Consider the following 26,705-nt stretch of genomic DNA (forward strand, 5'->3'; position numbering starts at 1 on the left):
CTTTTTTCTGATCTCTCTGTTCCCCGATTAAAAAGTCAACTTTAGAGCATATATTCTGGATTGTAGTCATGTGAGAGGCAAATTCGGTGCGCATTGCTGCTAATTCAGCCTTCAAAATGTCCTCAAATCGCTTTACAGTGATTGCCATGTTATCCTCCATATACGCTTGGCCCGCTGCGGCTGCTGGTTTTGTTTTCTTCTTAATTGGCGAGGATGATGGTGAAAGATAAGCGACTTTGTGACATCTCCAGACCAACGACAAATGAAAAAAATGCCCCCAAATGTTAGAAAAGAAGACGAACAACAATAAAAGGCGGGTTATATACACAGAGCTCAGATAACATTCTGTCGGCCCCTTAAAAGGAACACTCCACTTTTTTTGAAAATAGGCAAATTTTTCAACTCCCAAAGAGTTAAACAGTTGAATTTTACCGTTTTTGAATCCATTCAGTCGATCTCCGGGTCTGGCGGTAGCACTTTTAGCGTAGCTTATCAGTCTAATCAGATCTAATCAGATCATTGAATCTGACTAGACCGTTAGCATCTCACTCAAAAATGACCTATTTTTCCTATTTAAAACTTGACTCTTCTGTAGTTACAACTATACTCTCATTCCGGCGTAATAATCAAGGAACTTTGCTGCCATACCATGGGTGCAGCGTAATATCATTGCACCTGCTGCACCCATGGTACGGCAGCAAAGTTCCTTGATTATTACGCCGTAATGAGAGTATAGTTGCTAGCCATATCAGCCTAGAAAATCGCAACTTTTCATTTTCCGTCAGTCTTAGTACACGATGTAACTAGAGAAGAGTCAAGTTTTAAATAGGAAAAATATCGAAACTCTTTGGTCATTTTTGAGCGCGATGCTAACGGTCTAATCAGATTCAATGATCTACTGTATGCTAAGCTAAGCTAAAAGTACTACCGCCAGAGCCGGAGAACGGCTGAATGGATTCGAATTGTTGATGGATGTTGCACTGAATAAAACCAAGTCATTTGTAAGCATGCTGAATAGAGTGAAAGCAATTTTTATTTTAAAGCTTTACAAGACAAAAAAAAAAAAAATGATTTAAAATTTAATATTTATATTGGAAGACATTCTTAAAATACATTTGGATTTTTTTAAATACAGTATAGAACACGCATTTACAGCAATGAAATTACATGATAAAATAATAAAATTTCATTTTTCTTTTCTAGGGGAGAGCAGGGCATAAAGTAACACTTTTTGACTTTCTCAAATTGTGTAAATCCACTTCTTGTTCAGAGTATAATTTTTTATCCACAGTAATTTCACACTTGTCTAGTACAAATATGTTGCTTTGTGTCATATGAACAAATAATGACCTTATGAAAAAAATATACAAGACAAACTAAAATATTTTGTCAATAAAATAAAATAATTATTTATTTTCTGTGACTTTAATGACTCTCTGTGGTCATTAAAAATCCCAGGATGTCTTTCGAAAAGAGTAGAGGTGTGACCTCGGCATCCTGGCCAAAATTTCCCATTGGTCTCTGACCATCATGGCCTCCTAATCATCCCCTTACACTGATTGGCTTCATCACTCTGTCTCCTCTCCACCAGTAAGCTGGTCTGTGGTGGGCATTCTGGCGCACTATGGCTGCCGTCACATCATCCAGGTGGATGCTGCACACTGGTGGTGGACGAGGAGACACCACCCCTCACAATGTAGAGCGCTTTGAGTGCTTAGAAAAGCAGAAAAGCGCTATATAAATGTAATGAATTATTATTATTATTATTATTATTAAATAAAATAATGGCTTTTTTTAATAATTAAAAGTAATCAGATTTTTAAGTTTGACAATGAACATATTTTAAATTAGTAATAAAAACGGAGATGAAAAATTTACTTAAGCCAGAAATATAATTTTATTATGGTAAAATAAATGTTCAGCGATATCTTCAAAAGACTTTGAGGAATTTAATTTTGGCGCACTTTTTTCTTTATATAATGTTGATATGGTAACTAGTAAATACTGTAAATTTGGTTATGCTAGCATTTGCAAAAAAAAATATTTAAAAAAAACGTGTTACAACTAACCCCGCGTTACTTTGTGTCCTGCGATTTCAACAGGATTTCAGCTACATAACCGGATAGCAGGCGAATGAGGCGATGCCACACATGTTGTCCTTGTTTCTGGCCATACGGATGTAACCACCTTCTCCAAATCCAGTACCCCAACTGTTAAAAAACAAACAAAAAAAACAATCAGCATTTGTATTTTTTTCATCTCAATGTTTTGTTTGAAACAAATATTCTGATTTTACAAGCCTTTGAGTAGATACATTTCTCAAAACAATGTCAGACCTGGTCAGTTTATGATCACAGAACTTTACAATCAGTGAGCCTGTACCTGTTTTTGACCAGCCAAAAGTCCTGTCCAGCAATCGCACCGTATCCCACAACCAGCACTGCATGGTTTGTTTTTTTGGTGCAGGATGGATCACTGTAAACCCCTGTGGACAGATGTGAGATAATGTTATAATAGTTGTCAATGAAAAATAAATCATTTCGACCCTAAGTTTTTAACCTCAATACCTTGATCTGGTAATCAGTCTGACTGAAATGTGTAGGGAAGAAATACTCACCACTGTGGTATAAGACAAACTGAGGGCGGGTAGCATCAATGGCCACTGAAATGGGTCCAATGCTGGCAACAGCCTGCTTCAGGGCTTGCTCATCTCCCTGACGGACAAAATAGTACTTGCTGCAGTTTGCTGCACGCTGGGATGGATTGTATCTGCACGACCCTTGCTGTAGGACACATTTTTTGATAATGAATTGCATTTTTTTTTAAATGTGCCAAACACTGACAAATCCAGCAATGTAGAGAGCTGACTGCATATATATATATATTGCTCAAATCTCACAACAGGTCCTGTCACTTCTAATATGGAATGTATTTCTGTAATGATCCATTTTTTTTCTACACATGGACCCACACAAACAACTCACCACTCCTTCATAAGGGTAAGATGACTCAGAGTCTATTCCACCATTGTCAATAACATACTGGAAGGCAGCACTCTTGAAACCACCATTGCAGCCCTTGTTGCCATATTTGGAGGAACAGTCCACCAGATTCTGAGGGCTGAGGTCGATCAGTTTTCCTGTGGTCTTCATCAGCTGACCTTCAAGAGCCCCAACAGCGCTGAATGCCCAGCAAGCACCACATGCACCCTGACAGAAGAGAGAGAAACATGATAAAACTACTAAAACAGGAAACGTTTTGCCCTTATGCTACATATAATAGATATTAAGATGGATTTATGGAAATACTAATGTGAACTACTTTAAATTTTGGTCTCTGGTCTGTCGAAAGAAACAGAAATAAGCTGTCCTAACAAATAAAAAGCTACACAGACACAAATCTAAATGAGCAAATATCAGATTGTAATCTCTCAAAATATACATGATAGTCATACCTGCTTCTTCACGCTGGAGACATATCCCTTCTCTCTCCAGTCCAGAGAGTCTGGGACAGCAGCTCCAGAAGAGCCCACAAATTCTGCTGTTTGTCTCTTAAAGCCAGGAGGAACACGAGTCGTGGCCAATGACTGCAGAATCTCCTCCATTGTCTGTGAATCAGCATGACACAAAAGAAAATTTGAGTTACAGGTGATGAAATTGTCACTTGCTTCGCATGGCATCTATTATAGTCTATGCCTAGCAAAATGTATTTTATGGGTGCTTAATTTCTAGGTGCTATTGCAAAGTAAACATTTTGTAAGAAAGTTTTCTGAAGAAAGTATACAAAAGGAAAAATTTAAAAATAAATTGCAAAAATTAAATCATCATTGTATTCTATTACTGTATACTGTTGCTTTATTTAGTTAATTTTTTCATCTTTTCTTTTATGTAAACTTGATGCATGTGCAAATCACAGACAAAAATGCAGTGGAAATGGAAAAAAGAAACACTGAACTCATGTTCTCACCATGTCACCCATGTGGTTCATGCCCAGGTCATATGAATGTAGGCCCATGGAAGCCTCCAGGTTGTGAATGGTGATAAGTTCAAGGTTGCTCTCCCACAACTCCCTCCTTCCAAGCTCCTCATCCTGCCAACATAAAGAACAGACAATTCCATGTTTTAATAAAAGAATATATACAATTATTGACAACACTGATCAAAACTGTCACAATCCCTGTTCTGTGTTTTGTTAGGACTTTTATGTTACTTCCTGTCTTTAGTGCCATGTTGTAGTCAACTTGTAGTCCTATTGTTTCATTGTTCCCCATGATTGCATTTCCAGGTGTGACTGGTTACCTTGTTATCGTCTCTGTGTATATATAACTGTTTCCTTAGCTCATTTGACACTGTTTTTTTTTTTTTTTTTTTTTCTGTAGATGCTTGTGCTCCATGTTTTCTGATCTGCTACTATTCTGTGTTTTCACTGATTTAAGCATGTTTACTTTAAATTTATTTAGTAAATACACCTTCTCTGCAATTGTATCCACCTCATCTCTCTTTTGTCCAAGCATTACAAAAATTTTTAAGTCTCAAATTAATACAAATTAATTATTTAACAATAAACCCATGAAACAGGCTTTACCACCCTAGTGAAAAAATTATACTTTATTGTATTTGTAATATATTCTCTGTTTTAATAGTACATTGCAAATATACTAACAAACAGTTTACTATTATAAAATATATAAAAAGTATTTTATCGTCATGCTTTTGCCTATTTTCACAAAACAACTTTTAACACACTTTAAAATAATTGTAATTTAGTATATTTTCTATAAAATATATCAGCAAATACATCATGAGACACTACGTAAATGTTCAGGATATATTTAGCTGAACATCTCTAAAAGAAAATGTCCTACATGCACGCTCTTTAGCTAAAACACAGAATCTGTTTGTGGTGGATGCAGAAGATGGCCCATCCTCACACTAGAAAGCCACCAGGGTCATAATTTCACAGAATGTTCCATCACTTAACAGTAAAACAGAATTGTTTCTCTTTTGTTATGTGTTGTTACAGGAATGATAAAGAACACTGCTCACTGCAAAAAAAATAAAAATAAAAAGATTTTTGATGCTGTTCACTTTATTTAAACCAGTCCTTCCCAAACCTGTCCTGGAGGCCCCCCTGCTCTGCATCTTTTTTATGGCTGTGTCCAAATTCAGGGTCTGCATCCTCCTTAGGATCCTTCCTACCCGGTTGAAGGAGGAGGGATCCTCCGACGTCCGCAAAACCCGGAAGTCGGTGTTTGTGAATTTGGACAGCCTACCCTTCTTTCAGTTCCCTCCCTTACCCGTTGCTCATATCCTGTCGCCTAGCAACCGTGACAGCGCCAAGCAAGAAGCGGGAAAATGGACAAACAAAGAGTTATTCTCCTCATTTTAATTCTTTTGGAAGAAATAAAGCAATTAAATAAATTAAATACTTTCTTTGCTCGTTGTCGGAGAGTTTTTTATATCAGACTACAAGACAGTCACATCCAGATAAGCCATTATAGCCTATTTTTATTTGTTTTTAAGTATTCTACTAATTTCTCCTACAAATTCATTGAGCCGAAGCATAAACTTTAGCTTGTTTTGTCAGAGAAACTCCTCTCCCACTCCGCTACCGCTCGCTTCGTCCGCCATTACGCTCTGCCGAAAAGAATTATGGGATAGGTAGGACGGGAAAGGATCCACCACACCCATCCTTCCAATTCGGGGAAAAGGAGGACGTATTTGTGGGCCGCATTTGAAGGATCCTACGAATTTGGACAGCCTTCGTCGCGGCGCTGTGACGTAACATCCTTCAAATGAGTACTCCGAAGGATGCAGACCCTGAATTTGGACACAGCCTATATCTCCCTTATCTAACACACCTGATTCCAGTCATCAACTCATTAGTAGAGACTGCAAGAACTAAATTGGGTGTGTCTGACTAGGGAGACATACAAAATGTGCAGGCCAGGGGGTCCTCCAGGACAGGTTTGGGAAGCACTGATTTAAACAATTCCTTTTGATTTAACACCATATATCAGGTTTCCCATTCAAACATGACTGCATTGAACAGACTTGAAACAATCTTTATCTTTTACTTTTTCTTTTCTTTTAAATAATGTTTTTGGAGAAAATATGTATAGGGTTGTAGGTTATTATAACTAATTAAAAGCTAATCATATAAATACATAAATAGTAAATATATTTAATATTTACAGTGGGTACGGAAAGTATTCAGACCCCCTTAAACTTTTCACTCTTTGTTATATTGCAGCCATTTGCTAAAATCATTTAAGTTCTTTTTTTTCTTATTAATGTACACACAGCACCCCATATTGACAGAAAAACACAGAATTGTTGACATTTTTGCAGATTTATTAAAAAAGAAAAACTGAAATATCACATGGTCCTAAGTATTCAGACCCTTTGCTCAGTATTTAGTAGAAGCACCCTTTTGATCTAATACAGCCATGAGTCTTTTTGGGAAAGATGCAACAAGTTTTTCACACCTGGATTTGGGGATCCTCTGCCATTCCTCCTTGCAGATCCTCTCCAGTTCTGTCAGGTTGGATGGTAAACGTTGGTGGACAGCCATTTTTAGGTCTCTCCAGAAATGCTCAATTGGGTTTAAGTCAGGGCTCTGGCTGGGCCATTCAAGAACAGTCACGGAGTTGTTGTGAAGCCACTCCTTCGTTATTTTAGCTGTGTGCTTAGGGTCATTGTCTTGTTGGAAGGTAAACCTTCGGCCCAGTCTGAGGTCCTGAGCACTCTGGAGAAGGTTTTTGTCCAGAATATCCCTGTGCTTGGCCGCATTCATCTTTCCCTCGATTGCAACCAGTAGTCCTGTCCCTGCAGCTGAAAAACACTCCCACAGCATGATGCTGCCACCACCATGCTTCACTGTTGGGACTGTATTGGACAGGTGATGAGCAGTGCCTGGTTTTCTCCACACATACCGCTTAGAATTAGAACTTTTTGGCCTTATCTTGGTCTCATCAGACCAGAGAATCTTATTTCTCACCATCTTGTGGTCCTTCAGGTGTTTTTTTGTGTCTTGCACTGAGGAGAGGCTTCCGTCGGGCCACTCTGCCATAAAGCCCCGACTGGTGGAGGGCTGCAGTGATGGATGACTTTCTACAACTTTCTCCCATCTCCCGACTGCATCTCTGGAGCTCAGCCACAGCGATCTTTAGGTTCTTCTTTACCTCTCTCACCAAGGCTCTTCTCCCCCGATAGCTCAGTTTGGCCGGACGGCTAGCTCTAAGAAGGGTTCTGGTCGTCCCAAACGTCATCCATTTAAGGATTATGGAGGCCACTGTGCTTTTAGGAACCTTAAGTACAGCAGAATTTTTTTTGTAACCTTGGCTAGATCTGTGCCTTGCCACAATTCTGTCTCTGAGCTCTTCAGGCAGTTCCTTTGACCTCATGATTCTCATTTGCTCTGACATGCACTGTGAGCTGTAAGGTCTTATTTAGACAGGTGTGTGGCTTTCCTAATCAAGTCCAGTCAGTATAATCAAACACAGCTGGACTCAAATGAAGGTGCAGAACCATCTCAAGGATGATCCGAAGAAATGGACAGCACCTGAGTTAAATATATGAGTGTCACAGCAAAGGGTCTGAATACTTAGGAACGTGATATTTCAGTTTTTCTTTTTTAATAAATCTGCAAAAATGTCAACAATTCTGTGTTTTTCTGTCAATATGGGAATGAATTTACAAAATGTTTTTAAGGAAAGTGGTTGCAATCAATTTATTTTAGCTACATTTAAATAAACAAATTTAGTTGACTAACTTTCAACATTTTTTATTTAAATGTAGCTAAAATAAATTGTTTGCAACCACTTATCTTAAATTTTTTTTATTTTTTTTCAATGTACATAAATCTTTCATATTACGCCTACATTAAGCCTTTTTTAAATGTAATAACTTTTACTGAAGCTATGGCAAAATATAAATTTTTAGTGTGTTTCCTAATGCAAAGAGGAACTATCACGCCATTACATCAAAGTTATCAACGGCAAGCGTTAAATATGCAGTGTTTTACACCAGAGTTTGTCAGTGGGAAAATATATATATATATATATATATATATATATATATATATATATATATATATATATATATATATATATATATATTTTTTTTTTTTTTTTTTTTTTTTTTTTCGGACACTGACAAACAAGTTCGGTGACTTTTGTCTTTTAAACCAGGAAGACGGCAGACAGATCTAACCGACTTTCACGCCACAGAAACTAAAGCAACAGGTAAGACAAACCCACCCATTCACTAAATTTCAATAGTTTTAAACTATGTGTTAATCGTTATTTATGATCCGCTTTGTCAGTTTCATCTAGCATATCCATGTGATGCTAATTAAGTTGCTAATGTTATTTACCATTTCAGACTGATATTTGCTCCTCATGTTTTTTTATTTAATAAACTCATACTTGAATATGTTTTTGAAATCAATATTTTCAGAGCAAAGGCAGCTTGGAGTGCTGGGATGTCAAGTCAACTAGATGGCTGCAATACTTTGGGCCTTAAGTGAAGTAAGTAGAATTCACATTGATTTAATTGATGGGTTTTAGTGTTATGCGACATGTAAACCATCACTTTTTTCACATCACATCACATCTTAAAGTAGCTTTGGGTTTGTATAAAGGTGTGTTGATTTATTATTTATATTTATTTGGTTGTTGTATTAATGAAAACCCCAATTCAATTCAAGCTCAAGAACATTCAGCTGATACACCCCTGAAAGTTTTACCCAATTAAATCCAGTTGACCGACAGCTCTGTAAGACATTTTGTGAAAATTAAATAAGTTTTTGAAAAGTACTACAGGGTTTTAAATGGGCACACTCCCTAGTAAATAAACACTACTCTGATCCTTCACATCAGAGTAATTTTATTTACTTTTATTTACTTTATTTACAGAGTATTTTAAATGTCTTTCCACACAAGTCTTAATTTGATGATTTGTGACACATACTAACACTTTTTTTAATGCATTTAGAAAAAGGAGCCTGACCAGGTGCAGAAGGCAGCTGTCCCCATCATTGCTGTTGAGGAGGAAGAGGAAATGTCACGAGGGAACCCACTGGATGTTTCGATTGTCTTTTTAGCCTGATCTGCACTATAAATACTATACTTTTCAACTTGAATAGTGTTGTATCATGTGATTTATAGTGATGCTACATGGGTTGTACTCACTTCTGTTGTATACTGTATGTTTGACTAATAAACTGGAAGCAATATTGAACTGACATACTGATACAATTCCTCACTGCTAATCATGAAGTTCATTATATTAAGTAGTATGGGTTTAATACAGGATATTTACAGTCTGATGTAGTAAAAAGAATAAGTTGTATGAACATGCCACACACAAGTACATCTGATGTGTGAGCGGCCATCAGGTGCAAGTGTAACAAAGAGCAATTCTTTAAAGAATTGCAATATTTTTTGAACTCGTATAATTTAAAATTGTTTTGTATTGTTTTGTTTTATTGTATTTATTTTATATGTTCGAAATAAAGTCTGAAAAAAATGTGAAGCTTGTGTGTTGCTGCTGTTACAAATTTTTTTTTTTGTTGTTGTTTGTTTGTTTCAGCGTTCTTTTTATTTAAAAACATGGTTGGTGCATTTTATGTTTTGCAATGCTAAAACCAGTTGAGGTGTAAATAAACACTGTTTGAATTGTTAATAATGTGTTTCTGTCTGTCACTGAAGTTATGTATTTATTGTAATGACCTTAAAAAGTGGATTCAGCATTGGGGAAATATTTGCATATTTTTACTCAAAAATAATACATTTATAGTATATTGCTTTTGTGTTTCAAAGACACTCATAATTAATTTGTAATGTACTTGTGATACAAAAAAGTAAACTTTAATATCACTAATCAAGCATGTAAATAGGCATATACTTAAAGTGTACTTGAGCATCAAAAAAGTACACTAAATACACTAAATACACAAAAAAGTACACTATCACTAATCAAGCATGAAAATATATTTAAAGTGTACTAAGTATACTTGAAGTTGTTCCAACTTAGCATCAAAAAGTACACTAAATACACGTAAAGTTATACTTTAGTATAATTTAATTACAACTAAAATACACTTAGCACAAAAATAGTTTATCCAAAATAGCACACTTCAAGTTAACTAATCATTAACACACTTGAAGGATACTGACAATTAGTCTGGCTGCAAGTATACTTATACTTTTTTTCACTAGGGCGGTTTGATAAGAAACAAGGAAGAGTTTGTATTTTTAAATTTGAAAGAAAAAAAAAACATTTGTGATGAGGGTAAAAGATCAGCTTTGATGCTTGTGAAATTCATATTCTCACCTTAGTAGAGTAAAATTTGTTATGCGTCTTCTTCCACAACCCCCAGTGCTGGTCTAGATTTGTGTTGAAATGGGCCAGTGCTGCGCTACAACACATGGCAAACAGCAAGCTCCCGAGCATCATGGCCTGACGAGCAAAACGGCAAGTGATAGTTACTGTGCCATGCATTCAAACATCAATATTTTATCTGATAAAAGATTTTATCTCATTGCATTATATCGACATCTGGCTGACATGTCATCAGCAGTGTTGGGAAGGTTACTTTGGCAATGTAATACGTTACAGATTACAAGTTACCATATTTAAAATGTAATAAGTAGTGTAACTATTTAAATTACTTTATTAAAGTAATGTAACTGATTACATTTGATTCATTTTTGATTACTTTTCTAAATTTATAATGAATGCCCTAGTGAAAGAAAGTATACTTTATTGTATTTGTAATATATTCCGTTTTAATAGTACATTGCAAATATACTAACAAAAATATACTATCTTTAAATATATAAAAAGTACATTAGCATCATGCTTTTGCCTATTTTAACAATACAACTTTTAACACTTTAAAATAATTGTAATTTAGTATATTTTCAAAAAAATATATTTTACAAAAATATACTTGAATTGAAAGTTCTGTTTATTTTTTATAAGTATATTTATATGCACTTTACTTAAATATATTTTATGAATATTTTTTAACTGTGTGCTGAAAATGATCATTGTAACAATGCATCGAAAGTATACTTTCAAAGTACATTATTAAATAACCTGAAGTTGTAGTATGTTTTAAGTCACATTTCTGAGTAATTTTTAAGTTTACTTCTTCATGCTTGGAATTCACTTTAATAATTTAATTACAACTAAAATACACTTTGCACAAAAAAAGTTGTTCCAAAATAGCACACTTCAAGTTAACTAATCATTAACACACTTGAAGTATACTGACAATCAGTCTGGCTGCAAGTACACTTGGTACACTTTTTTTTCACTAGGGTGTTTTCAACTGTTAATCATTTTCAAACATTTAAACCAGGCAGGGTTAACCAGTAGTACCAAAGAACTTATACTGACAAGAAGTGAAAGACAATAGAACATTCCATTGCAACAGCGGTGCCCGGCAAGCAGCCCATGGCTTCCGCCGTTTTGGTGTGAAAGCGACTCGGCACTCCACTAGATTCTAGCTGTCGTTATGACAAATATCAGCTGTTTTGTTTAAAAAAACGTACATTAAAGCTTGAATGATGACAAAAATAACATACAATCACCAGCCTAGTGATCATCAAATCCTGTTAACAGTTTATTTTACAGACTTTTTAGTCTACCCTTTTTTCACAAAACCTTTTGCTCTCAAACCATGTCAGTTTCGATTGAAAACATTTTCATTTCAGGTGGTAGCATTATAAACACTGAATTAATACCAACATGTGAAATGAAATTATTGACAGAATGATTAAGAATGTAGGACAATAAATATACAACAGGAATAACAGATTTACCGTAAACCGTTTTTGCAGTATTGTTTTATATTAATGTCCGTTAAAGGATGACTGTAAACACCCCCCCCCCCCCCCAAAAAAAAAAAAAAAAACACGTACAGCCACTTTCTCCAAAATTGTTTAATTATTTAATTTTCTCAGTAACTGTAACAGACTACAATTACATTTATTTTGTAATTAAATTAACGATTTCATAAAACGACTCAGTCTCTAGCTGGGAGAGCTACTGGGCGGAACAGGTACTGTTGAATGATGACTTCAAAACTGCAGTGAACTAAACGAACAAGCCGTTTACAAAGAACGTATTTGGACTCTAAAAAAGCAAACAAAATGGAAAAGAGCAATGTGAAAAACGTGCTGTACGAAGCTGAGAAGAGACAATACATACAAAAGAGACAAAATACTAACTTTTTGAGGGAAAACATCAACAAAGAAGAAAATATACATGTGAAAGTGAAAGAAACGTGAAGGAAAAGTGACATCTAACATTGAAAATATTTAAAATCTCTTTGAGAAAAGTTATCATAAAAGCAGTCACAGACAAATTAGACTTTTATTAAAAAGATAAAAGTGAAGAAACAAACTCAGATGTGTCTCTTACCTTTAAGCTGCACTTGATGAGGTGATGATGAACGTCTGTGAGTTCCTGGTTGCTTTGCTTTCATTTTGTTCCATCATGTGCCATTCACTGCCTATTGTCACATGACACAGATGTATTTTTGCTTTGCCCTTTCACAAGATTGATAAATAAATACATACATATTATTTTTAAATCAAAACAGCATAATTGATCTACCACCCAGAAAACCATACACATACATTTTTGGCATCTTGAGATCCACTTATTTATAGTTCAGATAAGCAGACTGAAAGGAGTGTTTAAAAAAATAAAATAAAAATCTTCTAAAATCTCTTTCTGCGGGAGTGAAAATCTGTTTCACTCGATCAACATCAATTTTTATGCCATTTTTTATCAGGGTATGTTGTAAAACATGCTGGGTAACTAAGTTGTAACAATTAGACAAAGCAAAAACAGCAGCCACATTATGCAATATGCTTCAAAATATGGTTTATTGCCGGTTAAATGTTTTATTCACACGGTGGTCAGACATGCGCTTTTTTTCTGAGCACAAGTTACACCCAAAGCGTGCGCATGAAAAAGCCGGTCAAACAGCACCTGATTACTGAACTAAGTTATCTTTTGTGCTAATACTGTCAAAACACACAAGGTTTACATACAGACTCATTTGGTTATGTCTAAAATGAAAGTACACAGCTGAGTTTAGTACTGTCTTAAAGGGACAGTACTAAACATGCTTCCGACTGTAAGGGATAGTTCAACAAAAATGTTATTTCTGTCATTATTTACTCACTCACACGTTGTCCCAAATCTGTATTCATTTCTTTCTTGTGCTGAACACAAAATAAGATATTTTGGAGAATCTGGGTAACCAAACAGTTGCTGGTCCACACTGACTTTGATAGTAGGAAAAAAATACTATGGAAGTCACTGTGGACCAGCAACTGTTTGGTTTTCCACATTCTTCAAAAGAGCATTTATGTTTAGCAGAAGAATTAAACTCATTGAGGTTTAAAACAATTGTTGAGTGAGTAAATAATGGTATAAAAATAACACTTTTTATTTTTGTGTGAATTATTCCTTTAATGCTAATAAAACACCAAACACAATGAGACAAATCACTCACTACTCTTGACTGAAAAACTTTATTACAGTTGCTTTAATAGGAATCAGTCTATATAGTGTTTTATTTTTATATTTGTTCATTCAATTTTTGAATGCTCCTGGTAAATACACCTATTGTAGCCTACCTGAAAATAACTGTTTATTTTATTTGTATATTGTGTGTATTTGTAATGTGTATCTTTGTTCTCATTTTTTAATAACAAAGATAAAATAATGACAAAGATTTTTATCTTCACCCACTTTGGCCTAAATATCGACCATCCTTTTTTGTATTTTGTTACCTTAAAAGGCTGTCTTTATAATAGGGAAATTAATTTGGCTGTACTGCTCAACCAACTTGCAGAATAGAAAAACCAGCATGATAAAGAATCGTGATAAAATCGTGAATCGTGATATTTAAAAAAAAAAAAAAAAAAAATTGTAATATGATTTTTGTTGCCATATCGCCCACCCCTATAGCAGAGGGGGACCAAACCCATCACCCGGCCCAATCCATCTCCAAAATGGGTACCCCAACTGTTAAAGAATAAGAAAATATTCTGGTTTACTCTTTTTGTACAGGTTGGGTCATTGTAAACTCCTGTGGTGGACAGATGTGAGATAATGATATAAAACACTGCACTAACAAGGCCCTAATAACAAGAATTTGAGATCTGGTAATCCGTCTTATTAAATGGGTCCGACATTGGCCAAAGCCTGCTTCAGGGCCTCCTCATCTCCCTGACGGACGAAATAGTACTTGGTGCAGTTTGCAGCATGGTGGGATGGATTGTATCTGCACTGCCCTTGCTGTAGGACACATTTATTTATTAGATTACACATTAGACCTATAATGATAATGGATTACATTATTGCAGGTTTAAAAAAACAAAAAACAAACACACATGCTCCATCTTAAAACTGTGACAAATGTAATTTCAGCAATGTAGAGACCGGCCTGAATTGGTATAGCTCAGATTTTGCGGTAACAGGCCTTGACACTTCTAACATGACACCAAATATTTGTGCACTTAACATTCCATCCGATATAATTACTTGACATGCAAGTTTTCTTCACACAGACCCTCACACACAACTCACCACTCCTTCATAAGGGTAAGATGACTCCGAGTCTATTCCCCCATTATCAATAACATACTGGAATGCTGAACTCATAAACCTGCCATTGCAGCCCTTGTTGCCATAACTGGAGGAACAGTCAACCAGATTCTGAGGGCTGAGGTCGATCAATTTTCCTGTGGTCTTCATCAGCTGACCTTCAAGAGCCCCAACAGAACTGAACGCCCAACACGGACCACATGCACCCTGACAGAAAAGAGAGAAACATGATAAAACTACTAAAACAGGAAACACAAGTAGTTATGGCTTGTGAAGCTGCAGAAACTGCATTCTGACCAATCAGTTTTTAGTTGCTGGTTTCTGAATTTCCAAATCATCATAGAGGAAGTTACAGGAAAAGGGAAATAAACTCCCTCAAACACTGACTGGACAAACAAAATCAAGGAAGTGAAATTAAATGGGGAAAAAAAAGAGGAAAGATGACACCAAGTTCAGACAGAGAATGTGTTTTAGATGTTGCTCTCATGATGTCAAGTGAATTGACCACAATCAAGCCATTTTCCTTTGATGAACTTAAAATATAGGCAGTTGCTATAAACTATGCAATAAAGTATTTGACTTCACGCTAGATATAAATAAATAAAAATAAATTCAAAAACAGACACACCTAATTGAGCGAATATCAGTTAGAATACTTTCAAACAGAGTACATTCACACCTGCATCTTCAGGCTGGAGACATAGCCCTTCTCTCTCCAGTCCAGAGAGTCTGGAACAGGAACCTCAGAAGAGCCCACAAAATTCACTGTTTGCCTTTTAAAGTCAGCAGGGACACAAGTTGTGGCAAATGATTGCAGAATCTCCTCTGTTGTCTGTGAATCAACATAACACAAATAGGAAAATAAGAACAAGATGAAGTTACATTATAGCTGCATAATTTATAGATATTAATCACAAATTAATTACAAAAATTGCAAACTAATAATTTTTGTATTTTTGTATCAGTGACAAATATAGCTGCAAGCAGCGATGACGGGCCCATGCATTTTCAGAAAAACAGTGCACAGCGGGCACATGCATTTAACCTGGTTTAACCTGGTCTGGTTGTTAGGGTTACAGAAATGAAAGGGTTATTCTAGAACATCAAGAGTGTGAAACAGATACACACAGAGAAAGGGAATGATATAAAACGTTTAATGATCTACAAGAATGCTTTTAGATCATTATAATCATTTAAAACATTTGTGAAATAACTATATTGACTGTAGTACATATCAACTGTACATATGAATATTTATTTTTCATTATAACTGGCTTGATTAGGCTTGAAAGACTTATTCTATGACTCTAGTGGACAACCTTCATATTACAGCCTTCATCTGTCAGCTGAAATTGTTGATAGTTTATAGTTTGCTGCTAGATCTCAGAGCATCAGAAATTCATAAAACTAATCATGTTTTCTGACTATGTAATATTTTTTCAATGTGCACATTTTTTTTGAAGTTTAAACAATGCACTTTAAAGAAAGACGATTTCTGTTTCCTTGTTATTTTAAAGGGATCCCTGGGTATTAATCCTTAAGGTTTAATATAATGTAAATTATGTCTCTTACTGAAATATGTAGTGGAAAACCCATAAAAGGTTTATGTTATTTTAAAAAATCACATCGTTTTATGCATACGTTGGACTATGGGGGGCGCCATTATTCTGATGACATAAAATGGTTGCACTCGATGAGCTACTGCCGCTACCTGTTGCTATTTTACCACAACACAACTCGGAATAGACAACTCGGAAAATAAAATACTGATATGATGACCACAGCTACTGAAAGAGCTTACAGGTGGCGATGGATATAATTATAGGTTTAAACCAAATGCTGTACCATCGATTTTTCCCCACGAGGAGTCTAAACGCCCCGGATATCGAGGGAAATCCGTGCTGAGAAACTCCTATAGCGGCCGCGCTTCATGATTAGCGTCGGCATGTTTACATAATAACAGATGGCATTTAGCGTTTCTTGTTTCAGCCGTTTGTAAGCTCTTTCAGTAGCTGTGGCCTACTAAAAGACTCAAAGGCATCAGGGCTAAAGTGGAGAGAAAAAAGAAGTGGGTCTTTAGGAAGTTTTATTCGTCCACAGGCAGCTTCCCATTCTTTTCTCCTCTTCTTATCGCTAGGAAAGCAGTGAAGTCTTACATTGCTTCTCTTGTTGCCCTTCAACTGAAAATTACAACCAAAAGCCACACAATGTGGTATCGTATCAGTGTATTATTTTCTGAGTTGTGTATTCTGAGTTGTGTTGCGGTAAAAAGCACCAAGAGCTCACTGAGTGCAACCATTTGACATCATCGACGCAGAATGTACTGTGCACATAAAATAATGTCATCCCCCATAGTCCAAAAACGATGTAGATTTTTTTAAATAACATACATTTTCTACTACATATTTAAATAAGAGACATCATTTAAGTTATATTATGCTATACATGTCTTAATACCCGGGGATCCCTTTAATAAATCGCATAGCAACACCATTTGAGATATCCCCCCCAAAAAATTTTGGTTCCTCTGTGTTTTTACGTCATTCACAAAGAGCTTGATTGGCAGGCGATTAACTTATCTCAAACCCCGTTGCAGACCGTTTCCAGGAAACATGTCGTTCAACCTGGAAACCATAGCAAAACGTTGCGCACCAGTTTGAGCTTGAACGTGGCCCTCAGAAGTAACTTGCTCTGTATTGTCTGTCTGTGTCTGGGTTTCCAGGGCTTCACAATAAAACCCACCTAATAGCAACTCAAAACTAGCCCAAAATTAGCCCAATCGCGTTTTGAGGGGGATCTCCCGGTAAAAATTGCATTCTGGGGGGTAAAATACATATTTTTTTTGGCAGGGTTCCCCTGGTAAAATTCGCATTTTAGGGGCTAAATGTCACGTTATTGGGGTCGCTTCAACCCAGTTTCCCAATTCCATGGGAAAACCGCAGACTTGGCAACACTGGTCATTGTGTTGTCAGTCTCCTCTTTGCTCTGCGATATATTTTTCACTGCGTGAGAACATGGGGCGAATTTCAAACAGAAGAGAACATCCCTATGCCCTACTCCCTTTGAAGGGTAGAGCCCTTTGAAGTGTGTTCTTTTAAGGGTGTAGGGCAGGGGTGCCCAACCCTGTTCCTGGCGATCGACTTTCCTGCAAAGTTTAGCTCCAACTCTAATCAAACACACCTGAAGCAACTAATTAAGGTCTCCAGGGTCGCGTGAAAATTAAAGGCAGGTGTGTTTGCAGATGGATGCAGGTGGATGCTGCACACTGGTGGTGGACGAGGAGACACCACCCCTCACAATGTAGAGCGCTTTGAGTGCTTAGAAAAGAAGAAAAGCGCTATATAAATGTAATTAATTATTATTATTATTATAAAGGAAAAGATAGGTCATCACTTGAATTGATGGTTAACGGGAAGCTGACTAACAATCCAGCCGATGCAGCCGAAGCACTTAATTATTACTTTGTTGACTCGGTAGTCACAATTGCACAATGTTTCTCCCCTAAGTATACAGAAATGTATCCAGTTAATACAGTGGAACAAGCCCTTACTCTAAGGGCAGTCTCTGAATTAGACGTCACAAGAACAATTACATCTCTTAAACAATCCAGAGTAAAGAATATATTTGGTATGGATGTGGTAATGCTTAAAGAGCTTAGTGAGTCGTTAGTTAATCCTATCACTAAAATTGTCAATCTTTCAGTTTCTCAGGGGATGTTCCCATGTGCTTGGAAGTCATCTGTTATTATGCCTATATTCAAAAGTGGTGACCCTCACTCTGCTAGTAATTACAGACCTATTAGTATTTTACCTATAGTCTCAAAGGTTGCAGAGAAATTGATGGCTGCACAAATCACTAATTATTTAAATAATAGTTATTTTGCTTTACATCCAATGCAATGTGGCTTCAAGAGCAAACTACTCAACTGAGATGGCAAATTGTTACTTCACTGAAAAAGTCAAGTCTCCATTAGATAAAGGAGGGGTCGTCGGGGCTGTGTTTCTTGACCTCAGGAAGGCCTTTGACACTGTAAACCACAGAATTATTTTGTCTAAATGATTAAGTTTTAATTTCTCTCCACATACTTTAAGATGAATCGAATCACACTTGTCAGGTCGCACACAGTATGTTAGTATACAGAATTATAAATCAGCTCCCTTAAGTATATCCACTGGTGTTCCACAAGGATCTATTCTGGGTCCTTTACTTTTTACGTTGAACATCAATGATCTTCCATCCGTCTCTCCTAACACTAACATTCAAATGTATGCAGATGACACTGTTATTTATATACACGGAAGTAGTGTGTCACAAGTTGCAAATGAACTTACAGAATCCCTAGTTCATGTAGACAGGATAATCTGATGATTCACAGAGTCAATAGTGGCAGATAGATCCAGCAGAATAAGAACTAATGATTTGGAATCAGCTTTCTCTAGCTGCAGGACTGCAGTGACCGACAGCAAAGCAGTCTCAGTTTAATGGCAGCTTCTGAAACCTGACTGGTTAAAGTTCAGTTGGTCATTCTGTGAAAGAAATAATGTCTATAAAGGTGTGAACCAAATGGTCCATTCCATTATAATAACAAAGGAACAGCATTCGTCAGGAACGTCTTGTAGATTGCAGGATCTCCAACAGGAAGGTCCTAACAGTATTGTTTCTAGCATTTTGTCTTCAGGTATAAAATTATATCCCACAGACAGAACTTTGGGAGAAGCTAGGATTCATACAAGGGTTAAGATTGTTTGAAGGAAGACATGCTAACATCGCTATTGAAGAATTGCTACACTACCATCTTCAATAAATTCTTCTCCCCACAAAAATGTATTCAAGCCTACTTATTTTTTTTGTATTAGAGAAATCTAATACATTGGTGAGCCAACCAAACGATTGTAAAGATGATGATACTGTCACGAATCCTGGCAATGAACTTCCATTTGTTCACCACCAGAGGTCACCCGCTCACCACATGGACTTTCACACTACACAGCACATTGGACTCCATTTCCCATCATCCATTGCACTGACGACACACTCACAGCTGAGAACTATCACCCAATCACACACACTTTATAAGCCTTGGACTTCCTCTCAATCACTGCTGAGTATTGTATAGCGCATATCCTAGTGATAGCTTCTCTACGGAGCCTACTCGGTTGTTTTAGTCTAGTCTTGCCTTGCCTGTTTCCTTGTGTTTTGATACCTGCCCGTGTCTCCTGGATTAACCCTTTGCCTTGCCCTTCGGACTCTGTTTGCCCCTCATTTGGATCTTTGCTTGTGTACCTGGATTATCTCTCTGCCTTGCCCTATTGGATATTGTTCACCGATCGTTGACCCACACTTGCCCTAGGATTACTCTGTGTCTTGCCCATGCCATACCTGTCTGCCGTCGTTTGACCCTGCCTGTGAATTGACTATGTTTATAAATAAAAGTTTGCATATGGATCCGCACGTCTCATGTCTTGTTCGACCCGTAACAGATACATGGGGCAACTTTTTAGGTTAGTAGGGGTAATATGCACAGGCCCGCCTAGACGGATATTGTCTTGAGATGAAGTGAAAGTGGATCATAAAGTGTCAGTTGCTGTATTTACATCCAGATATGAGAAATGGGTGGCTGAGGGAAGAGAGGATGACACTGCAGAGGAAAGATGGAAGGTTGAAAGGGAGCTTGGTTTTGCCTAAACGTAACTGGTAGAGGAATTGGTGGTTAAATGTAATAAAGAAATGAGCAGAGATGTCTAGAGGTTTTACCAAATGCTGTCTGTGATAGAATTGCATGTGTAAATTAAGTCAAGCTGGTTGCCTGATTTGTTAGTGCTTGTGGTGGTAAGCCATTTGAGGATTGAATTATGCTAGAAGTGGAAGTCTGCAGTGTAAGGCTTCTCCAGATAATTTCAAAGTCACCAAAGACTACAAGTACAGGTAAATAAAAAAATTGAATATCGTGAAAAAATTACAAGTTTTTTCTTGTAATTTATTAAAAAAATTGAAACTTTCATATATTTTAGATTCATTACATGCAAAGTAAAACATTTCAAACTTTTTTTTGTTTTAATTTTGATGATTAGAACTTACAGCTCATGAAAATCAGTATCTCAAAATATTAGAATATTTACATTTGAGTTTCAATTAATGACCATTCCTACAGTATAAATTCCAGGTATCTCTTGTTCTTTGAAATCACAATAATGGGGAAGACTGCTGACTTGGCAATGATCCAGAAGACAAACATTGACGCCTTCCACAAAGAGGGTAAGTCACAGAGGGTCATTACTGAAAGGTGTGGCTGTTTACAGAGTGCTGAATCAAAACATATTAAATGCAAAGTTGACTGGAAGGAAGAATTTAGGTAGGAAAAGGTGCACAAGCAGCAGGGATGACCACAAGCCTGAGAATACTGTCAAGCAAAGCTGATTCAAACACTTGGGAGAGCTTCACAAGGAGTGGACTGAAGCTGGAGTCAGTGCATCAAGAGTTGCCACGCTCAGACCTCTTCAGGAAAAGGGCTACCAAGCCACTTCTGAACCAGAGACAATGTCAGAAGCGCCTTACCTGGGCTTTGGAGAAATAGAACTGCACTTGCTCATTAGCCTAAAGTCCTCTTTTCAGATTAAAGTAAATTTTGCATTTCATTTGGAAATCAAGGTCCCAGAGTCTGGAGGAAGAGTGGGAAGGCACAGAATCCATGTTGCTTGAAGTCCAGTGTGAAGTTTCCACATTCAGTGATGATTTGGGCTGCCATGTCATCTGCTGGTGTTGGTCCGTGTTTTCTGAAGTCCACAGTCAATGCAGCCATCTACCAGGAAATTTTAGAGCACTGCATGCTTCCTTCTGCTGACAAGCTTTATGGAGATGCTGATTTCATTTTCTAGCAGGACTTGGCACCTGCTCACACTGCCAAAGGTACAAAAAGCTGGTTCAATGAACATGGTGTTATTGTGCTTGATTGGCCAGCAAACTCGCCTGACCTGAACCCCATAGAGAATCTATGGGGTATTGTCAAGAGGAAGATGAGAGACACCAGACCCAACAATGCAGATGACCTGAAGGCAACCTGTCTTCCATTACACCTGAGCAGTGCCACAGGCTGATTGCCTCCATGCCACGCTGCATTGATGCAGTAATTCATGCAAAAGGAGGCCCAACCAAGTATTGAGAAATTAACATACATTTCAGAAGCCTGACATTTGTTTACAATATCCTTTTTTTATTGATCTTATGTAATATTCTAATTTTCTGAGATACTGAATTTTATGTTTTCATTATCTGTAAGCCATAATCATCAAAATTTCAAGAAATAAAGGCTTGAAATATTTCACTCTATGTGTAATGAATACATATAATATATGGATTTAACTTTCTGAAATAAGTGACAAAAATATTTACCTTTTTCATGATATTCTATTTTTTTAAGATGTACCTGTAGACTGCCATCCACAGAGAATGAGGACAGCAGCCCATACAGCTACTCTATTCGGTGCCCAGTTGACCAGGAAGGCGATAAATCATTACAATATGGAGTTTAACAGGATCTGTTACCATAATAGCATGAAACTCAAAATAATTGTTATTGCATAGCGAAGAGTGGGTTGATCATTTACAATTATTAGAAATGAGAAGACCAGTACCCTTCCAACGTGACGGGGGGGGTGTGAGAGAAAGCGAAGTTGTTAGAGAGAACAGCAGTGGTTGCAGAGTCAGAGATTTCTGGATGAATCCAGGTCTCAGTCAAGCCCAAGATACGAAGAGTAGACTGAGTATTCTTGAACAATCTTTTGTCGTACTACTGAATAAAATATTAGTTAAGCTGGTGTGTGGTGGGCGTTCTGGCGCAATATGGCTGCTGTCGCATCATCCAGGTGGATGCTGCACATTGGTGGTGGTTGAGGAGATTCCCTCTTTCATGTAAAGCACTTTGAGTACCCAGAAAAGTGCTATATAAAGGCCGGGACACACCAAGCCGACTTCAAAGAACTAGCAGCAACGAAAGCCGAAGGTGTTGTCGCCTCACGTCGGCAACGTCGCACCAAAAAGCTGCGCTCGAACACACCGCACAGACTACAGCCGACGGCAAACTAACATGTGGGTTTTGCGCATGCGTGAGAGGAATTAACTGTCTATATCAGCAGTTATCAATAGTATATATTCGTCATTCAAAAGGAGAAACTGAAACAAAGATATACGAGATAAACAGATAAACAAAACGTAAACAAATCAGCGCTTGCTTACCATTTTGAATATTAGTAATGTTGATAACTTTAATCATTTTAAGCACTCATGTTATAAAAACATTCGCATATTAGAGTGATTGGGAAAGATCACGTAACATTTAAACAGCCTTCTGTCTGTACCGCGTTCATTTACATGCTCATTTTCATCACTTTCGCTGTAATTCTCGGGCACTGACTCATTTGCTAAACTGAACATCCAATCAGAGTTCTCCCTATCGCCGGCGGCCCCGACACCGATTTAACATGTTGAATCGGGCAAACTGCCGTGACCGACGAGTGGAACACACCAAACAAACTAGCCCGACCGTCGCTCGCTGTCGGCCCGTCGTTGGCCAACAGCCTTAAATGTAACAAATTAATAATTAATTAATTAATACAATCTTTTATTGTACTATTGAATAAAGTATTAGTTAATTTTCAAAGAAGGAAAAAAAAAATATCGCCATAATATGGACTTTTGTAAATTCTGTGTTACTGTGAGGTCAGGTATGTTATTTCCTTCTCACATTGCTGATTTCACCATTAACTCTTCACCTGAAAAGTTTATGTTGCTGTGTATGGTATCATTGCAATCCTTGGCAATCAAAACATATGACACAAAATTATGACACAAAATACATAATTTGGTTATGGTGGAAAGTAAAATGGTCGCCATGGCAACCACAAGGTGTTTTTGTGATGGCTCCATTTCTGAAAATGTTCAAGGCCCGAACCTGTACAACTGTACCAAGTTTCATGCTTTTATGAAAAAGTGAACATATCACCTCAGATTTTGCACATATCACCTGGACTATTCTAACATTTGTTTTATCTGAGAGACAGGTACATAGGCTAACTCATCCCAAATTTTTTTTAACACAAACACATTCACAAAAACGATGTACAATGGTCTCTTCTATATAACAGAAAGTAAAAAAACTAAATTCTATATTTTGCATATACTTATATACTTATTTTGCAAGTACACTATTACAAGGGTAGCATCTATGTAATATTTTAAATGTGACATCTTTTATTTGGTTTGTTAATAAATATTTGTGCGGAAGAGACCAAGCAACATTCCAATTAACGTTATGCAATGCCATCCATTTAAAAGAAGACGCTGGAATAGATTTTCTGTTGATATGATTTCAAACAAAGCGATTATTGAATTTGTCCTCAACAATCAAAATTCTACTGAAATAGAATTGTTTGGCCTATATATAGAAACAGGGTTAAAGGTTTTTATATCAATAGGAAAGACATTAAATACAATGTTATATTCTTTTAACTAAGCCCCAAAATCACAAGATATACATAGGCCCTACATATACATACACATACAGTCAGGTCCATAAATATTGGGACATCGACACAATTCTAAAATTTTTGGCTCTATACACCACCAAGATGTGCTTTAACTACAGACTGTCAGCTTTAATTTGAGGGTATTTACATCCAAATCAGGTGAACGGTGTAGGAATTACAACAGTTTGCATATGTGCCTCCCCCTTGTTAAGGGACCAAAAGTAATGGGAAAATTGGCTTCTCAGCTGTTCCATGGCCAGGTGTGTGTTATTCCCTCATTATCCCAATTACAATGAGCAGATAAAAGGTCCAGAGTTCATTTCAAGTGTGCTATTTGCATTTGGAATCTGTTGCTGTCAACTGTCAAGATGAGATCCAAAGAGCTGTCACTATCAGTGAAGCAAGCCATCATTAGGCTGAAAAAACAAAACAAACCCATCAGAGAGATAGCAAAAACATTAGGCGTGGCCAAAACAACTGTTTGGAACATTCGTAAAAAGAAGGAACGCACCGGTGAGCTCAGCAACACCAAAAGACCCGGAAGACCACGGAAAACAACTGTGGTGGATGACAGAAGAATTCTTTCCCTGGTGAAGAAAACACCCTTAACAACAGTTGGCCAGATCAAGAACACGCTCCAGGAGGTAGGTGTATGTGTGCCAAAGTCAACAATCATGAGAAGACTTCACCAGAGTGAATACAGAGGGTTAACCACAAGATGTAATCCATTGGTGAGCCTCAAAAACAGGAAGGCCAGATTAGAGTTTGCCAAACGACATCTAAAAAAGCCTTCACAGTTCTGGAACAACATCCTATGGACAGATGAGACCAAGATCAACTTGTACCAGAGTGATGGGAAGAGAAGAGTATGGAGAAGGAAAGGAACTGCTCATGATCCTAAGCATACCACCTCGTCAGTGAAGCATGGTGGTGGTAGTGTCATGGCGTGGGCATGTATGGCTGCCAGTGGAACTGGTTCTCTTGTATTTATTGATGATGTGACTGCTGACAAAAGCAGCAGGATGAATTCTGAAGAGTTTCAGGCAATATTATCCTCTCATATTCAGCCAAATGCTTCAAAACTCACTGGACGGCGCTTCACAGTGCAGATGGACAATGACCCAAAGCATACTGCAAAAGCAACCAAAGAGTTTTTGAAGGGAAAGAAGTGGACTGTTATGCAATGGCCAAGTCAATCACCTGACCTGAATCCGATTGAGCATGCATTTCACTTGCTGAAGACAAAACTGAAGGGAAAATGCCCCAAGAACAAGCAGGAACTGAAGACGGTTGCAGTAGAGGCCTGGCAGAGCATCACCAGGGATGAAACCCAGCGTCTGGTGATGTCTATGCGTTCCAGACTTCAGGCTGTAATTGACTGCAAAGGATTTGCAACCAAGTATTAAAAAGTGAAAGTTTGATTTATGATTATTATTCTGTCCCATTACTTTTGGTCCCTTAACAAGTGGGAGGCACATATGCAAACTGTTGTAATTCCTACACCGTTCACCTGATTTGGATGTAAATACCCTCAAATTAAAGCTGACAGTCTGCAGTTAAAGCACATCTTCGTTTCATTTGAAATCCATTGTGGTGGTGTATAGAGCCAAAAATGTTAGAATTGTGTCGATGTCCCAATATTTATGGACCTGACTGTATGTGTTGAATCACCCAATAATAAAATGTGACATTCTGTAGTTTTATCTCATATTCATCTTTTAATCATATTTGTAAATGTCTTGACTCCACAGCCAACAGAGCAATTTTGTCATTGGGCCATGACTATATATATATATATATATATATATATATATAGCAGGAATTGTAGGTGGGGGGAGTGAATGTTCAGCGCTCTCTCCACCCTCAATACCACGACTGAGGTGCCCTTGAGCAAGGCACCGAACCCACAACTGCTCCCCAGGCGCCGCAGCATAAAAATGGCTGCCCACTGCTCCGGGTGTGTGTTCACTGCTGTGTGTGTGCACTTTCGATGGGTATATGCAGAGCACTAATTCAGAGTTAGGTCACCATACTTGGCCACGTCACGTCACTTTCACTTTTCACTTAACAGTATAGGAGATTATTTGAATAAGAAAGCTGTAAGAACTTTGAAAGCTTGTGAACTTTATAATATATTTATATTTGATTTTGATATATGTATACAGTCAGGTCCATAAATATTGGGACATTGACACAATTCTAACATTTTTGGCTCTATACACCACCACAATGGATTTCAAATGAAACGAACAAGATGTGTTTTAACTGCAGACTGTCAGCTTTAATTTGAGGGTATTTACATCCAAATCAGGTGAACGGTGTAGGAATTACAACAGTTTGCATATGTGCCTCCCACTTGTTAAGGGACCAAAAGTAATGGGACAGAATAATAATCATAAATCAAACTTTCACTTTTTAATACTTGGTTGCAAATCCTTTGCAGTCAATTACAGCCTGAAGTCTGGAACGCATAGACATCATCAGACGCTGGGTTTCATCCCTGGTGATGCTCTGCCAGGCCTCTACTGCAACCGTCTTCAGTTCCTGC

At 37.3% G+C, this 26,705-nt stretch overlaps 1 protein-coding gene across 5 annotated transcripts; it reads right to left on the bottom strand.

The window, feature by feature from the left end:
- Positions 1–1,021: 1,021 nt before the first annotated feature.
- On the bottom strand, positions 1,022–14,836 carry LOC306878600 (cathepsin S-like). 5 transcript variants are annotated; one of them, XM_079431022.1, is made up of 9 exons: positions 14,619–14,836; positions 10,338–10,463; positions 3,967–4,089; positions 3,455–3,607; positions 2,985–3,209; positions 2,618–2,783; positions 2,383–2,485; positions 2,070–2,210; positions 1,022–1,713 (listed from the first exon to the last, which is right to left on the bottom strand). In XM_079431022.1, exons 1-8 carry the CDS (start codon positions 14,784–14,786, stop codon positions 2,111–2,113), a joined length of 1,164 nt encoding a protein of 387 aa, XP_079287148.1. In that variant the 5' UTR covers positions 14,787–14,836; the 3' UTR covers positions 1,022–1,713; positions 2,070–2,110. The 5 variants fall into 5 exon arrangements, with proteins under 5 accessions (XP_079287148.1, XP_079287150.1, XP_079287151.1 ...); XM_079431024.1 differs by adding an exon at positions 12,435–12,525 and having other exon boundaries at positions 1,022–2,210; positions 14,619–14,653; XM_079431025.1 differs by lacking the exon at positions 14,619–14,836 and adding an exon at positions 12,435–14,180.
- Positions 14,837–26,705: the final 11,869 nt, after the last annotated feature.

The sequence above is a fragment of the Barbus barbus genome, assembly GCF_936440315.1.
Source record: "Barbus barbus genome assembly, chromosome: 12".
Lineage (NCBI taxonomy): Eukaryota > Metazoa > Chordata > Actinopteri > Cypriniformes > Cyprinidae > Barbus > Barbus barbus.

Excerpts from the sequence above, each read along its gene's own strand:
- LOC306878600 (XM_079431022.1), bottom strand. The coding sequence starts at position 14,786 with ATGAAGACCACAGGAAAATTGATCGACCTCAGCCCTCAGAATCTGGTT. Across the intron at positions 10,464-14,618 it reads CTTACCCTTATGAAGGAGTG|GCCATGATGCTCGGGAGCTT; the intron begins GTGAGTTGTGTG and ends TTTGCTCGTCAG. Across the intron at positions 2,784-2,984 it reads CTTACCCTTATGAAGGAGTG|CAAGGGTCGTGCAGATACAA; the intron begins GTGAGTTGTTTG and ends TGTGTCCTACAG.